Source organism: Cygnus atratus, chromosome 23 (assembly GCF_013377495.2).
Source record: "Cygnus atratus isolate AKBS03 ecotype Queensland, Australia chromosome 23, CAtr_DNAZoo_HiC_assembly, whole genome shotgun sequence".
In the NCBI taxonomy this organism is placed as follows: domain Eukaryota; kingdom Metazoa; phylum Chordata; class Aves; order Anseriformes; family Anatidae; genus Cygnus; species Cygnus atratus.
In genome coordinates this window covers 824,966-840,761 of record NC_066384.1, presented here as the reverse complement: position 1 = coordinate 840,761, position 15,796 = coordinate 824,966, and the positions used below count along the sequence as shown (strand labels likewise).

At 53.6% G+C, this 15,796-nt stretch overlaps 1 protein-coding gene across 1 annotated transcript in view; it reads left to right on the top strand.

The window, feature by feature from the left end:
- The window catches only part of MACF1 (microtubule actin crosslinking factor 1), a 117,145-nt gene that overhangs the window by 38,365 nt on the left and 62,984 nt on the right, over positions 1 to 15,796 (top strand). The window contains exons 37-49 of the mRNA XM_050715157.1: positions 1,419 to 6,698; positions 7,197 to 7,346; positions 7,755 to 7,970; positions 8,080 to 8,229; positions 9,005 to 9,238; positions 10,708 to 10,857; positions 10,954 to 11,187; positions 11,785 to 12,012; positions 12,449 to 12,970; positions 13,320 to 13,496; positions 13,947 to 14,070; positions 14,413 to 14,621; positions 15,014 to 15,331. Of these exons, the coding sequence (XP_050571114.1) occupies positions 1,419 to 6,698; positions 7,197 to 7,346; positions 7,755 to 7,970; positions 8,080 to 8,229; positions 9,005 to 9,238; positions 10,708 to 10,857; positions 10,954 to 11,187; positions 11,785 to 12,012; positions 12,449 to 12,970; positions 13,320 to 13,496; positions 13,947 to 14,070; positions 14,413 to 14,621; positions 15,014 to 15,331 (7,992 nt within the window). The remainder of the gene's footprint in view (positions 1 to 1,418; positions 6,699 to 7,196; positions 7,347 to 7,754; positions 7,971 to 8,079; positions 8,230 to 9,004; positions 9,239 to 10,707; positions 10,858 to 10,953; positions 11,188 to 11,784; positions 12,013 to 12,448; positions 12,971 to 13,319; positions 13,497 to 13,946; positions 14,071 to 14,412; positions 14,622 to 15,013; positions 15,332 to 15,796) is intronic.

Genomic DNA, 15,796 nt, shown 5'->3' with positions numbered 1-15,796 from the left:
CTCCGGGACTTAAACAAAACACACAAAGTGAAAGAGGACGACCTGTGTGTGGGGTTCTTTTTGCAAACAAAACAGTCGCATGCTGGACGCTAACACCAAGCTTTACACTGTGTGTGATACGGCTGAACTGCTCCATAAGGCTCTGTCTTTAACTGCTCAAGGCACACCCTGCAACTCTGGTAAGTAAAAGCCTTTTACTCCCCTCCCTCCCATCTCCTCTTTTATCATTCTCTTTCCCCTCTTCTTCTCTGTCTTTCAATGGCTTGTTCATTTCCAAACATGCATGTCAGAGTCTGGTGATGCTGGTGGGAGCTTGGTGTTTCCCAGCAGACCCACCCAGCCTCCGTGGCAGGGGGTGCTGGGGGAGCTACACGCAGCGTGGTGGAGGCGGCATCCTCTGCTGTGCCACTGCTCCAAGGCACCTGCCTGCCTGGGCTGTCAGAGTCACCATTACCAACATCTGAGGTCCTGGGAATCCAGATTTGCTCCTCCCTGTCCCGACAGAAAAATTTTAGTGCTTGGGCCAACCTTACACCTAAACAGTGCAACTAGGAGAAATCCAAAGGTCCGGAGTGCTCTTACTCAGTGTCATTATCTGAATTCTTCCCCTCCCTGTGGGGGTGCCAGAAAGAAAAGGCCAGAAATACCAAAGTTAGATGGTCTGTTCCCAGTCTGTCGCTGTCTCCATGCTGGGAGCTACAACTTCTTGTATTTCTTCCCTTGCCCTAAAGAACACAGCTGCTTCCAGGTGCCGGAGCAGTTGGGTGTGCTTGGGGAGCTGCTGTGCATGCCAGGGGCAGCGCCTGTGCTCTCGTGCTTGGCTGGTTGTGGTGCTGGGGAGCTGCTCCGTGGCATGAGACCCACGGTGTTCCCTGGGCATCCTGGCATTAAAGAGCAGGATTTAAGCATGGCAGGAATCAGGGTGGAAACTGCACTGGGAGAGCTTCCTAGGTACCCTGAAGTGACGTCTTTGTTTTTTTTTTCTCTTCTGTTAGTACAAAGTGGGATTCATGTTGTCTTTTTTTTTTTTTAAATGGAGTTGTTGGACAGTTTTGGTGTGTTTGTTGGTTTCCTTCCCTGTTTCTCTGTGGAGCATTAGGACCACATCTGGGTGTTACTGCTTGCTGTTTTGCTGCATTACTGGTGGTGGATGTTGGAAGCATTTCGGTGCTGCCCTTGGTGATGGACTAGCTGTGCATCAAAACTCACTGGCAACCTGAAAGCTAGCAAATGCACCAATTTGTGTGCTGCAATGCCTTTGGAGTTGCACTTTGAACACTTTGGGACTCACTTTCTAGCCTGTTTGGGGTTTTGAAACTTTTTTTTTTTTAAACTGGTACCTCCCTAGATCTCATGCAATCCAAGTGCTGGAAATGTTTGATTTTGGTTTGATTCTTTTCCTTCTCTTTCCGTTCTAGGGCAACGGAGCAGTGGCGGGAGTGATCGATCTTGGCACAGTAGAAATATTCCCTGTCTTTGGTGCCATGCAGAGAGGTCTTATAGATCAGGATACTGGCCTCATCCTCTTAGAGGCCCAGGTTATCACATCCGACTTAGATGTTCCAGAGACCAGTGAAAAACTCTCCTTGGAGGAAGGTCTGGCAAGAAACATCATTGATCTCAGGACATTCCAGGTGCTGCAGGAATTGAAGGATGCTCTCCAGCGGGTGGACAAAGTCCAATGTGAAGGGAGGCAGCTCCTACCTGTCGCTGCTGCGATAGAAGAGGGGAGGATTAGTGAGAGCATTGGGCTGAAGATTCTTGAGGTTGAACTTGTAACGGGGGGCTTTAAAACCCCTCAGGGCAGAATCAGCATGGAGGCAGCTCTACAAGAAAGGCTCCTTACCCCCCAGCTTCATTCCAGACTGCTGTCTCACCTGGAATGCGGCAAGGATTTGATTGACCCCAACACTGCAGAGAAAATCAGTCTGCCAGAGCTCATGCACCGATGCATCATCCACCAAGAGACTGGACTGAGGCTGCTCCCAGTCAAGCAGCTGGCAGGTGGGATGGTGAGCTTGAAATCAGGCAGAAAAGTCAGCATCTTCCGTGCCGTCCAGGAAGGACTAATAGACAGACAGTTAACAGTGAGGTTGCTGGAAGCCCAGCTCTTTGCTGGTGGCATTGTTGACCCCAGGACAGGGCACAGGCTGACTGTGGACGAGGCTGTGAGACATAATTTAATTGACCAGGATTTGGCATGCACACTTTTAATCCGGCAGCTTCAGACAGGTGGCATCATTGATACAGTCACAGGAGAGAGACTTACAATTGACGAAGCTGTAAGGAAAGAGTTGGTAGCACCAAGGATTGCATTGGTGGTCCTGGAATCCCTCTGGTCCTTCATGGGGCTCCTGTGGCCAGAGACGGGAGAGATCATCCCAGTTGCAGATGCTTTAGAGCAAGGAATTCTGTCCACAGAGCTGGTTTACAAGATTCTCAGCAAGAGGCAACTCATTAAGGCTGTCTTTATACCAGAAACCACAGAGGTGTTGTCCTGGAGGAAAGCAGTTGACCATGGCATCCTAGAGAGAGATGTGGCGAAGAAGCTGAAATCAACAGTCATACCTGATGTCATGGCCAGCGTGCAGCTCGCTGGCTCTCCAAGCAGAAGCAGGAATGGCCAGAGCTCCTCTGGAAAGAGTCCCACAGGTCACAAAGAGCAAAGTGACCCTCTGCTAAGGAGTGACGACGAAAGGCTGATGTTCCACTTGATGACCCACAGCTACATCAACATCCACGATGGCCAGAAGCTGCTCTTGGTAGATGGAGAGTTGAACAATCTCACTAAAGTCCTCATCCAAACCCAAGAAAATGGATCCTGCGAACATGTGTTGGAAGGGAGTGAAGGCTTTGAGGAGACAAAGGCAAATGCAGCTCTTGAAAGAGAGCCTTGCAACGGTTTGGCTTTGCAGCAGCTTGAGTTTCAATTTGCTCCTTCAAAAGAGCAAAGCGAAAAGGTCCTGCCACCCAGAACTGCTTTGGAGAATGGAGAGGTGGTGATGGGACCTGGAAGCCGCCCGTTGGAGGATGCAGAAGATATCCTGCTTGTGGAGGAGCAAGGGCTGATTTACACTGAACAGGCTACCTTCAAAAGTGAGACTGAATCCAAACTTGGTAGAGAGCAAATTGCTTCTACAAGCAAACACAAACATCAGGTAAAATTGTCTGTGCCAGAACATCCCAGTGATTCTGGTAGTGGATTCAGAGAAACAGAAGAAATTGTGATTGAGACAGAAGAGTCCAAGCCTATTATAGTAGGTGGAGTGGAAAATATCAAAGATCAGAAGAGGACATTGGAAACTGGGGCAGGTGATGTGAAAAGCAAAAGCCATATGTTGGTGGGTATTTCCGAAAGTACGGAGAGACTGGAAATAATGGCAGAGAGGTCTCAGGATGTGGAGGAACCTGAATTAGAGGTGGAGGACATTAGAGAGATTTATTTGCTAAAAGAGGAAACAATACAGAATGGCACGGTGGGAGGAGAGGAGATTGTGCTCCCTAGAACTGGAGAGGCTGAGCAAACGGAGAGGCACACTGAAAGCGTTGAAGGTGTATTGAAAGTGGAGGAAGGAGAGAGGAAAGAAGCGGCGGGTGATGAGTGTATTGATGACACATCCCTGCCAGCCCCTACAGAGCAGGATGAGGAGGACACTTTGGAAATGTTGTTAACGCAGCTCCAAAGTGGTGGCATAATCCATGAACAGACAGGGAAGACTCTTCTTCTAAACGAAGCAGTAGCCTGTGGAGTGGTGCCTGGCCACACGGCTGTGAAACTGATGGAGAAGATGAAGATGTTCAGTGGCTTCTTCGACTCACAAACATGTGAATCATTAACCACCGAGGATGTCATTGAAGAAGGTTTAATGGATGAGAAGCTTCTCCAGAAAGTTCTCGCATCCGACAAAGCCATAAGTGGTGTTCTTGACCCAGGCAATAACTTTGTCTACTCTATCAAGGATGCTGCTGCAGTTGGCCTTCTGGACAAGGAGACGGCAATGAGGATCTTGGAAGGGCAGGTGGTTACTGGAGGGATTGTTGACTTGAAACGTGGCAAAAAAATATCAGTCACGTTGGCTTCAAATCTTGGCCTCATAGAGCCAACTAGTCAGAAAGAGCTGGTCAAGCTGGAGAAGGCTTCCAAAGGGAAAAGCACCGATGAGGCAACCAGGCAGAAGCTCATTAGCTTGCAGGCTGAAACCAGTGGAATTGTGGATCCCAAAACCAAGCATCCTTTGACTGTTGCGCAGTCTGTTGAAAAAGGGCTCCTTGAAAAGGAAAAAGCATTTGAGCTCTTGACCAAGCAGATTGCAGATGGAGGAATAATTCATCACGTGTCTGGAATGAGGCTTTCGGTAAATGACGCCATGAAGCACGATTTGATCAATCAAGATTTATGTAATGAACTCACGAAGGCTGAAAGCGTGTGCCTGCATGAATACATTCATCCAGTAACGAAGGAGAAGGTGCCCTTGCCCCAGGCAGTATCAGTAGGGCTTGTTAGTCCGGACTTCCAGAGGAAAGTGCAAGAAATCCAGGCCGGGGGTGGAAGCATTATCAATCCTGCTTCTGGCCAGAGACTGGCGCTCTGCCAGGCAGTGAAGGAGGGCTTGCTGCCCAGGCAGGTTGTGGAGAAAGTCCTGTCGTCTCCAGAAGTGAAACGAGGCATTGTAGATCCTGAGAACTGCATGCTCGTGCCCTACTCGGAGTTCATAAAGAAGTGTAAAATTGACATTGAATCCGGTCAGAGGTATTTGGAGGTCCATCCCTTCAGAGCCATCAAGGATGAGGTGACGGGGAGCAAGCTGACGTGTGCCCAGGCGGTGAAGCTGGGGAGGGTGGACCCTCTGCCCACGCTGCGGCTGCTGCAGGCTCAGGCGGACAGCGGGGGGTTTGTGGAGGGCACCGTCAGCGAGAGGCTCTCCCTGAAGGCTGCTTTGGAGGAGGGGCTGCTGGATGAGGAAATGGCCAAAGTCATCGCGACCAGCCAGATGAGGAGCGGAGGAATTGTTGATGCTAGCAGTGGAAAAAGATTGACTTTAAAGGAAGCTGTTGAAAAAGGCCTGATTAGCCAAAAATTAGCTGCCACTCTTCAAGACGCACAAATATCTGAAGGCAAATACGGTTCTGAGGTCCTCAAAGCAGATAAACCCCACCTTTCCCAGGAAAAAATGGAAAAAACACCTCCAGAAGAGGAAGGTGTGGTCCTCCCTATTAGTGCTGCAATGAAGCCCGGTGGTGCTGAGCACAAGGCCAGATCTGAAGCTGCGAGCTGCGGCCTGACTGGGGACGCAGCCGCTGCTCCTGCCACATCCCTGGTGATGCCAAGGAAAGGGAAACCAGAACTGCTTCCTCAAGAAACTCCAGGGGATGGTGTCACACGTCAGCGACAAGGAGAGGTTGAAGTGGCTCCAGAACACCCCTTAGTATTAGGCACAGCACCTCTCTCTAAAGGGACAGTAGTGATAAAGGCTGCGGAGAAGGGGGTTGCAAAAAGCAGCTCCCATGTGAGAGTGGCCTGGGGGCAGGAATCGAGAGGGAAAGCAGCAGATCAGGGGACGGGGAAAGTGGAAGGGCTGGGGTTCGAGGAAGAGTGGCCGTTCCTTGACACAGAGGTGCCTCATGGTGCTGAGAGCGGTACGGAGAGGAGCAGGGAGGGGGTTCTTAGTGCAGGGGAGGTTGTGGCAGAGGAAGAAGGTGCAGTGAGGGGACAGCAGGCAGCAAGCCTGGATCAGGCAGTACAGGCAGCCCCAAGGGAAGCTGTTTCTGTGGGTCGCAGGAAGGAAGAGCTGGGCCCTATAATGTCCAGAGAACCCCCCAAGGCTGGTGTCCCTCTGAGGCCGGCAGGAGATGAGCTTGCAGACGGAAGAGCTGTCAGACACCCTGTAGGAGAAACCCTGAGACTGGATGCAGAAGCTGATCGAGAAGAAGTAGGTGAAACTGAGCGAAAACCTACCCAAAAACAGAAAAGCAAGAAAAAGAAAACAAAGCAGATTGGTGTCCCAGGGGACAGTGCTCAGCCAGAGAAATCTTCTGTGGAAAAGCAGTCCCTTCCTACTCCAGTATCCAAAGAAATTCCAGGGAAGGAGGGAGACTTTGTCTCAAGTGCTCCAGAACCAAAACTTGACACAGCCACCAAGAAGATTACTGCGGGGTTGGCAAAAGATGGAGCCAAGCAAAAGCAGCTGGAGAGCAGCAGGGGTGAAAAAGAGAAGAAACCAATTTCTGAGAAGGATGAAGCATTCCTCCCAGGGGTTCAGGTGCTCCCTGTTCTCCCAGAACAAGGGGAAGCTCTGGTGGTGACAAAAGGTCAGAGCAGAAAGGGGCACGATCTCTCTGTGGCACTTGAACTGGAGGAGAGGAAGACCCAGAAAAACGCTGAGGTGGGAACCAGCAGCGAGGTGCTCACCACAGCCCCGGCATCAGGAGAAAAGCTGGATGAGTTAATTATCAGAGAGGAACCCAGAGAAGTTCAGGAAACCTCTGCAACCCTGGAGTTTGGAGAAGGCACCCCACAGGAGCAACCAGCGGAGCCCAGCGCAGGCCGAGCCGGTGCCCCTCTGCCCCCCACAGCCCCCAGAGAAGCGCCCCAGGAGAAGCCCCGGCAGCCAGGTCCTGGCGACCGGGGCCTGCTCTTACCCGTGATAGTGGAGGGGGAGCTGCTGGAGACCTCGACGGAGTCTGCGAGACCAGCCCAGGTGGGTGACTGCTTTCTGCTATTTCAGCATTTTTACGTGCTATTTGTGTATGTTTGATGTTAAATTTGTCCCAGGTCCTCGGTGCAGAGGAGAGCCAGAACGTGAGTCGTGGATGTTTGGGGCTTGATGTTACAGCATCAGCTGCAATGGATTTGGCAAAGGACCCAGTGATGTAGGACTGAAAACACTCAAGGCTTAGTTGTGGCTTCTTTTTGCTAGAGCATTACTTACAAATGACTAATAAGTAGGACCATTTTTTGGCACTTTTACTGTAACACAATGGATCTCTTGCCATTTATAAGCTTATGTTGGAAAAAGAGCCATGTATTCTGTTTTTCCTGTAGTAAATCTTGTAGATAAGGCTACCAAGTGGAAAGTCCCTGAAATGGAATGCTATTAAGAGATTGCTTCTTTTAAAAAAATATGTATGCATATGTACGTTTAATTGTCTGTTTTCTCTCTAAACTTGAGGTTTTGTTTTACCATTTGATTCTGTAGATCAAGTTCAGCAAGAAGATGTGCCTGGAGCATGATGAGAAGCTGATCTCCTATCTCTCCATGCTCCGAGATATTGAGATGAGAATTAAACGTGTGCAGCCAGCAGAGCAGAATCTGGCCGCCCTGCAGGACCTGCTGCAGCAGGCTGAGGTGAGCGCTGCTGGCACCAGGCAGGACGGAGCTCTCCCCCCTCTCCCCAGCACTTCTCAGGCTCCCCCTTGTTCCTCCTCCCTGCTCTGGGAGCAAGCGGGGCGTTAGCCTCAGGCTGAACTGGCATTTATATGCAAACCCCATCTCTCTGGCACTCCCTCTGGCTTACCTTCCTCTCGTGCTTAGACAGTAACCTAAGTGTGGCTGAAATGAATTTTACAGCCTGGAGAAAGACAGTCGAGTGCTGGCAGCTGAGCAGGGCTGCATGAACGGGTCGATTGCAATGAATCTTTCCATCAGATACACGCAGTGTTTGGAGCTGGTTCTCCAAAACCTCTGCAGTGCTGTCACTTTTGGCAGTGGGAAGATGAACTATACCATAGACTTAACAATGCTGTCTTGCCTCAGGCCCTGGGCGCTGAGCTGCAGGAGCTCAGCTTTCCAGTGAATCAGGAGTTGGACGCTGTGAAGTGGATTGTGGCCAACCCGCCTGAAGAAGTCCCTGAGCAACTACTGAAGGCTTTGGAGAAGGATGCCAAGAACCTCCAGAAGTCTCTGAGCTCTGCGAGTGATATCCTGGAGTCCCGGCTGCTAAACCTGCGTGGTGCAGCGGAAACCCAAAAGGTAGAGCTGGCAGCTGTCCCTGCTGCCTGCTGTCCCCCCACCCTGCGCATCCTGGTGCTTCCCTGGAGTGCCCTGCTCCTTGTTTGAATGGTGCACTTCTGTGTTTAAGGCTAAAATCATGACGCATCACGAGACTCTCCAGGGTAAACTGCAGGAGCTGCTGAGCTGGGTCTCTGGCACTGCGCAGTCGCTGGACGGCAGCGATTACCACCATGGGATGGATGCAAACAGCTTGAGTCGCTGCCTCCAACACTACAAGGTAACCATGGCGATGCCCCTAATCCTTCCTGATGGATGGAGTTGCTGTGCTCTGTGCAGAGGAGAAGCTTTTAATCCTGCTCCCCTCCTGGAGCCTTGGTGGGTTTGCCATTATCCTTGGTTGCAGGAGGAGCAGCAATATTGTATTTGCTCCAAAGTAATTTGTTTCCACAATGCATGAACCATCTGCTTTGGCCTTTATGGGCACATGCTCAAATGCAGATGTGTGTGGTGGAGGCTGAGTGACCAGCAGGGAATCCTGTGAGGCTGAGAGCCGCTGCCTCCAGGGGGCTCCAAGAGCCCCCTCCAGCACACCTGCCCCAGTCTCCATCACCTGTATGAGGAGCCCAGGCCCCCCTCCACAGCTACTCATCTTGTAGCGATAGCTCTCAAGATTTGGACAGCTCAGCACCTCCTGTTTGCGGGCAGTTGAAGTCAGGGGACTGAAGGCGGAGAGCCGCTGGTACCGTGCGTGGTCATCACAGACTGCAGGGCTCTGGACCTGGATTGTCCTTGGGCAGCCTCACGCAGGGCGCAAGCGGTCTCTTGGCAAGGTGCTGGAGGCCTTGTTTAGCAGAGCCTTGGAGAATTGGTGTGACGAGGCTCTGTCACTTCAGTGCTGTGTGCTTCGGGTCTCTTGGGATTATGGAGTACAGCATTCCAGTGACACAGTGCTTTTTTTGGGCACACACTGCGGCCCGTGTTGCTTGTGTGCCCCATCTGAAGCTGGCAGCGCAGAGCAGTTCAGCCTGACAGGTCTTTTCTCTTCCCTTCAGGAGCTGAAAGAGCCCCTCGCTGACACCAAGGCTCAGCTCGATGCCACCGCCTTCGACATCCAGTTCCTTATCTCGGAGCACGCCCAGGACCTGACCCCTCAGCAGAGCAGGCAACTGCTGCGGCTGCTCAACGAGCTGCAGAAGGCGTTCCGGGACCTGTCGGAGCGCGTGGCGGCGCAGGTCGAGGTCCTGCAGGTCTGTCTCCAGCAAGCGGAGCAGACAGATCAGGTGAAGGTTGTGGCACAGCTGCTTCCTGGCTGCAGTTTGCTCACTCAAACACTTTCCAGCCATAAGAGCGTGCGCTGAGATACCTCGTTATCTGGGATTTCACGTGCATGCCACTCACGGTTTATGACTTCCCACTGCACATCATGAGCTTCCTCTAAAGTCTTTCTTCTTCCTACCACGTAACTCCCAAGGGGAAAGTTGCTTTCCTCCCTCAAGGTTGAGCCCTGTCAGAGGTCTCGGTAGCACAGCTGGGAGTCCTCTGCTAGGCATCGAGTTGTTTTGGGCCAGGTAGAAAAAGCCCTGGTCTCTGTAACCTCACCAGAAAATCCCTGTGCAGAGCTGGCACCACAGGCAGCCGGCAGTTTTAATGTCTTACTTTCACCACACAAGACAGGTTTTGCTGACCTAAAGAAACAGCTGATGATGTATCAAGGCAGCTGGTAGCTGCAAAAGCAGGTCCCCAGGTCTCTGCTGCTTTCGTGCAGCACTCATCACTGCATGAATCCTCTTATTCAAGACAGTATTAATGTTTTTTTTTTATTAACAGTTGCTCTCTATAACTCTTGCCTGTCCCATCTGGAGTGTGTGTGTATATTAACCAGTTTGCTTTGCTTTTTCAGATTGAGTGTGCGCCCATCCTAACCCAGGAAGAACTCGCTTTGCAGCTGAAGAGCTCTTAAGAAGGCTCTTTCAATTTGCTTCTGTTGTTTATCTTATGACTGTGAGAACCAAGCACAGTGTTTTGCACAAGTTTGTACATCACCTTGCTGAAATGCCCAGTGAAACTCAAAAACTTTTCTCTGCCCTGGGGAAGGGAACAGAAACGTTGCAGGGACTCTCAGGTCACATCATGCTCAATTGCTCAAACAGGCGCTTCTGTGTTGTGCTCTGGCAGCAAAATGTAGGAGCTGGATCGGCTACAGAAACGCTTTTCTCTCTCCTGGGCTCCCTCTCCAACCCCAGTGTCTAAAAGCCAACCTGCCTTAGGTTGTATGGGGCTCCACAGTGGTGCTGCCTGGTGCCAGGTTCTCACCTCTCATTAGATGAGTTTCTGATGCAGTTTTAATGTTCATAAGGTTGAATGGAAAAGGCACAGAAATTTCTGGTTGAGCTCTCCCAAGAGAGGACCACGTAAACTGGAGCGTAGCTCCACGTGGAGCTGGACGGGGTTCTTAAAAAAGTAAAACAGAGAAACCTGCTTGAATGGTGGCAAACGTGCACTGCACAGCTCCAGTCCCCCAGCACTGCCGCTGGAAAGGGGCTTGGACCTCAGCCACGTTCCTGCAGCGTGTAAACGTGAGAGGGGGAGAGAGCCTAGGGAGAGCTGCAAAAGCTGGTTTCTGTGCTGCATCCTCACCTCCAGGAAGGTGCTCCAGCTGTAACCTCTTGCCTTGCTTTTCAGCAACGTGCGTGGTGGAAGCGCAGCCCCGGTACTAACTGCCCCCTCTCCCCCTTCCCTCTGCTCTCGACCGCAGACGCTGCAGGAGCAGCAGGCAGCCCGCGCCCAGAACCTGGCCGAGCTGAGCACCTGGCTGGAGGCAGCGGAGGACACGCTGGCCGAGCAGCAGCGGGCGGCCAGCGAAGGAGACCTGTCCACGTTGCAGCAGAGGCAAAGTGACGTGAAGGTCAGTGCTTCAGAAAGGGAGGCTGGGAGGTGGGGGGCCTTGGCACTGCCTTGGGAGCACACGGCGCCTCACGGCATCGTGCTGTTGTCTGCCCAGGAGCTGCAGAGAAACATGCACACCCGAGCCGCCTCCTTTGCCAGCGTCCTGAAAACCACAGAGGAGTTCTTGGAGGAGAACAAGACAAAGATGGAGCCTGGGGAGCTGGCAGCACTGCAAGAGAAGCTTCGGCGTGCCAAGGAGCAGTACCAGTCCCTGCAGGAGAGGACAGAGATGGCCCAGAAGGAGCTGGAGAGCGCCGTCACTGCTGCAGTGCAGCAGGAGACTGAAAAGGTAACGTGATGGGCTGCAGCCCCTGGGCCTGGCTGAGGTGCCCGGTGAGGTCTGGTCAGTAGAATCAGATTCATTCAAAGCTCTGCCATTCTTCTGGGCGATGCAACATAAAGCAGCTTACTGTTCTGTCTGTCCTCTGGGTGGGGCGAGGCAGTGACACTGCTCCCTGGTGAAATGCCTTGAGAGCATCAGGCACAGATGAGCTGGTTGTGGAGGAGCTGGGGCAGTACAAGGCATCTTGCTCTGCCTTTAGGCTGGCCCTTGGTGTGAGCGCTGGGCATCTCCACGTGCTCGTGAAACGTGTCTCCACACCTGTACGCGTGGAGTCGCAGCCCATCGGTGCTGGGGCTGCCTGTGACCCTGGATTGTAGCAGGGTGAGAAGTGCAGCATAACAGAGGCTGAGTTTGTTCACAGCCTCTTTGTACCCTCCCCTTATCAGAGTCACAAAGTGTTTTGAGGGTCTGTGAAGTGTTTGATGCAGTTGGAAAACAGTTCAGGGTTTTTCTTCTGTTCGTTTTTGTGTCCGTCCCCCATGCAGCAGTTTGCTGAATATGATTGAAATGGATCATTCTTACCGAGAGCCTTTGTGCTTTCAGGTGAAAGCAGCCAAAGAGCTGGAGGAGAACAGCAATAAGATCGATTCCCTTCTGAGCTGGGTGGCATCGCTGGAGCAGAAGGGCGAGCTCCTGGAGTACAGACCGCACCCCACTGAGCCAGCGGCAGGGGTGCGAGCAGGGCAGGATGCTCAGGATGTCCCTGATGGCCGTGTCGTGGGAGCAGACAGGACTGCTGAGAACCTGGACGAGCAGTACGAGAGGCTGAAGGTAGGGCTGCCACCTCGTCCCTCTCCAAGCTTTCTGCCTGCCTGTCAGCGTGACAGCAGGCTTCAGTGCTGCCACACACTGCCTCTGGCTGCCTGGCCTCCAGAGCACTTGCTCGGGGCGGTTTTCCCTATGGGAGGCTCGGGAACTCCTGGGAAGACCATGCCCAGCCTGGAGGACACGTGTTCAGGGCGTTGGTGGGGCTGGCGGGGCGGATGTGTCCCATGGCACGGTGCAACCGGGGTAACGAGAGCACGGTGCCCCTAATGAAAGGGGGTTATGTCTGCTGGCCCGCGGGTGTTTCCCCACCTTGTTGGCAGCACCGGAGCGCGGGGGCACTGCAGATCCTTGCTGCGTCCACCCGCGAGCCTGCTGCTGGTGGTGTGGGTGCGCATCCCCTCGGTCACAGGAGTCACCTCTGCCTGTTGGCGTGTTTCAGGCCCAGCACCAAGAGCTGCTGTCCCAGCAGCAGGACGTCATCCTGGCAACGCAGTCGGCGCAGGCTTTCCTGGACAAGCACGGCCACAGCCTGCCTGGGGAGGAGAGGGCCGGGCTGCAGGGCCGGCTGGCGGAGCTGAAGGACCGGTACGCAGCTTCCCTCGCCCAGTCGGAGACGCGGCTGAAGCAAGTGCAGGTGCTGCGGGACGAGCTGCAGAAGTTCTTGCGGGACCACGGGGAGTTCGAGGCTTGGCTGAAGCAAGCGGAGCAGGACCTGGAGGGGATGTACAAAGGGGACAGCGACCCCGCGTCCCTCCGGCAGCTGCTGCTGCGGCAGGGCAGCTTCTCGGAAGATGTGATCTCTCACAAAGGGGACCTGCGGTTTGTCACCATGTCAGGGCAGAAGGTGCTGGATGCGGAGGGAGCTGCCAGGGACGCAGGGTCCCAGCCGCTGGCCTCGGGAAGCGTGGTGAAGAGCAAGCTGGAGGATGCGACCCAGCGATACACCACGCTGCACTCCAAGGTATGGGAAGGGCTTTGCAAGGCTGGGAGTCAAACCTCGGGCACTGTTTTCCTCGTGTGTGTGTAGAATAAGCAGTGATGGCAGGGGGAGGCTTCCCTCAAGAGTGGCTGCGGTTTTAGCATGCATGTAGCTTGGAGGACAAGGATCGTCATCTTCTGGGGTTTGTGCAGGAGTAGCTCTCTCTTGGTGTTGGTCTGCGTGGTGCTTCCTGTAATTGCTTTAACACACATGACAAGAATGTTTCTTTTGTTGTGTTTTCTCTCTGCTGATGCCTGTGCATTTTCCAGAGGTGCCAGGTTGCTCTGTTCCTGTGAGCATCCTGCCATTATGTCTCGTTGCTCCTTTGCAGTGCACCAAGCTTGGCTCCCACCTGAGCACCTTGCTGGAGCACTACCAGCAGTTCCAGGAGGTGGCAGAGTCTCTCAGGACGTGGCTGCAGGACAGCGAAGCTGCGGTTGGGAAACTGCTCTCAGAGACGGTTTCTTCAGATCCCGCCGCTCTGCAGCAGCAGCTCGCCAGTGCCGGGGTGCGTGGTCTGTGGGCGATCTCCTGGGGGAGCGTTGGAGTTTGTCCGGGAATTTGGCCTCTGCTCTGGGCAGCCTCAGGGCTAGAAGAGATTCCATCTGTTAGCCTTTTTTGCTGGTTGAGTGCAACGGTACACCTGCGGGCTCGGGAAGTCCCCACACTGCAGATGAGATGGAGCCAGGCTGTTCTGAGAGGTGCTGAGCACAAGGACAAGGGGCTGCTGCCCCTGGATGTCCCAGCGGGATGTGGGGGGAAGGTTTTCCTGCTGCGAGAGTGGCAGGGCCCAACAATGGTTGGGCTGTCCAACCTGCGTTATTTATTTGTGGGATTTTTTAATTAACTGAACAGGGACCCTCAGGGTCTGAATGGAGCACTGAGCTCCCCACGGGTGAAGGTCTCTTGTCTGTGACTGACTGCTGATGTTGCCTTGTCTTGCCTTGTGTCAAAGCAGCAGCTGCAAGGAAACCTCGCTGAGCATCAGGTGCCAGTGGAGAAGCTCCAGAAAGCAGCTCGTTCCCTCCTGGAGATACAAGGAGAACCAGCCCCTGACCACGGGCACGTTCAGGAAACAACAGGTACAGCTGAAAGCAGCCAGAGGTATCAGCAGGGGTGGCTGGGAGAGACTGAAAGCAAACCAGGAGGGAGGACGCGTGAAGTCTCGCACATATGGGGGAAGATGGGACAAAGGTGGAGACACAGTGATGTGCCTTCAGAGCATACGTTTGCATGGGGTGAGGGCTGTGGTCCAGTTTGGCCATTTGTGTTAGGCCCACTGTCTCAGTGCTGAGCTTGGGGTCAGTGAGAGCCTGGCAGGAGTTCCTGCAGCTCTGCACCCAGCGGCTGCGTTGGTACTCGCTGCCCTCTGAACACCAGGTGAGCTCTGTGCCATTTACTTCTCTTCGTGCTGATCTCTCCAGATGCCATCGTGAGCCGCTTCCAGAGCCTCTCCCAGCAGATGGCCGAGCGCTCAGACCTGCTGCAGAAATCCATCGCCCAGTCCCAGAGCGTCCAGGAGAGCCTGGAGAGCCTCCTGCAGTCGGTGGCTGAGATCGAGAAGAGCCTGGGGGGAGAGCAGCCGGCCGCGCTCTCCTCCGCCTCCATCCAGGACTCGCTGGCCACCAACGCGGTAAGGCTGGCCCCTGGTCTCCCTCGCCTCAAATACATGGGGCTGTCTGTGGCGTCTGAACTGCGCGGGACTTGGCTAAGGGATTCCGAAAGCACACAAAAAAATAAATAAAAAGGGATACGAGCACAACCTTTACACAATTTCTTTAGGCTCGAACACTGGCCTGTTGAAAGCCTCTCTTCTTTGCTAACAAGCAGGGTTTGGATGTCAGGCACTGGGAGAAGGCAGACTGGGTTGGGGAGAGCAGAAAGGAAAAGAAAATCAGGACAGAAAACCTTTCTTGCACAAATGTGTGCTGTTGTTGCAAAGGGCAGCCCCCAGCCTCTTTGTACCAGTTCAGTTTTGCTCAAGTCTTCCTAAAACGGCATCCTGTCTGTGTATGCTCACAACAGAAGCTGAAGCAGGACATCGCCAGGCAGAAGAGCTGCCTGGAAGCCACCCGCGAGATGGTGACACGGTTCACGGAGGCGGCGGACAGTGCCATGGCCTCTGCCCTGCAGGGCAAGCTGGCCGAGGTGACGGAGCATTTCGGCAGGCTGTGCCAGCAGCAGCAGGAGAAGGAGGAGGCGCTGAAGGGTCTCCTGCCGAAGGTTGAGCAGTACGAGCAGCTCTCAGAGAAGCTGCAGCAGTTCACGGAGAGCAGAGCGCGGATGTTGGCATCTGGAAACCAGCCAGACCGTGACATCGCTCGCTTCTCCCAGCACATCCAGGTGAGATGTGGCTCCCCTGCCTGAGGGAGGGAGAAAATTCCACCTGCGCAGGGTTCCTAGGGCAGTGCCATTCTGCAGTGATTTCTTCCTGGTTCTCCCAGGCCACCAGGGTCTGCAGGACCCACGGATGCTGCTCACTTGAGGAAGGGAGCGAGGCTGGGGCAGCTGAGGCTGTTTCCAGCAGGGAGAGCTGGGAATGGCATTTCCCTGGAGCCAGCCTGATTTTCTGAAGGGATCAGTCTCTTAGGGGCCAGTCCAAATATAGCAAGGCTTTACCAGTTAAAGGCTCCATGGGTTAATAAGCAAAACCACCCAAGTGTTGGCAGCAAGTGCAGTGCAGGATGTGACAAAGCCCTTGGCAATGCAGTGGGTCCTGGTGGCCGGTAATGGCTGCACAGATTCTTCCCTCAGGTTCCCTACAAGTGCTTTGCTATGGGGCATGGTTTGGCCACAGCCTCAGCAATG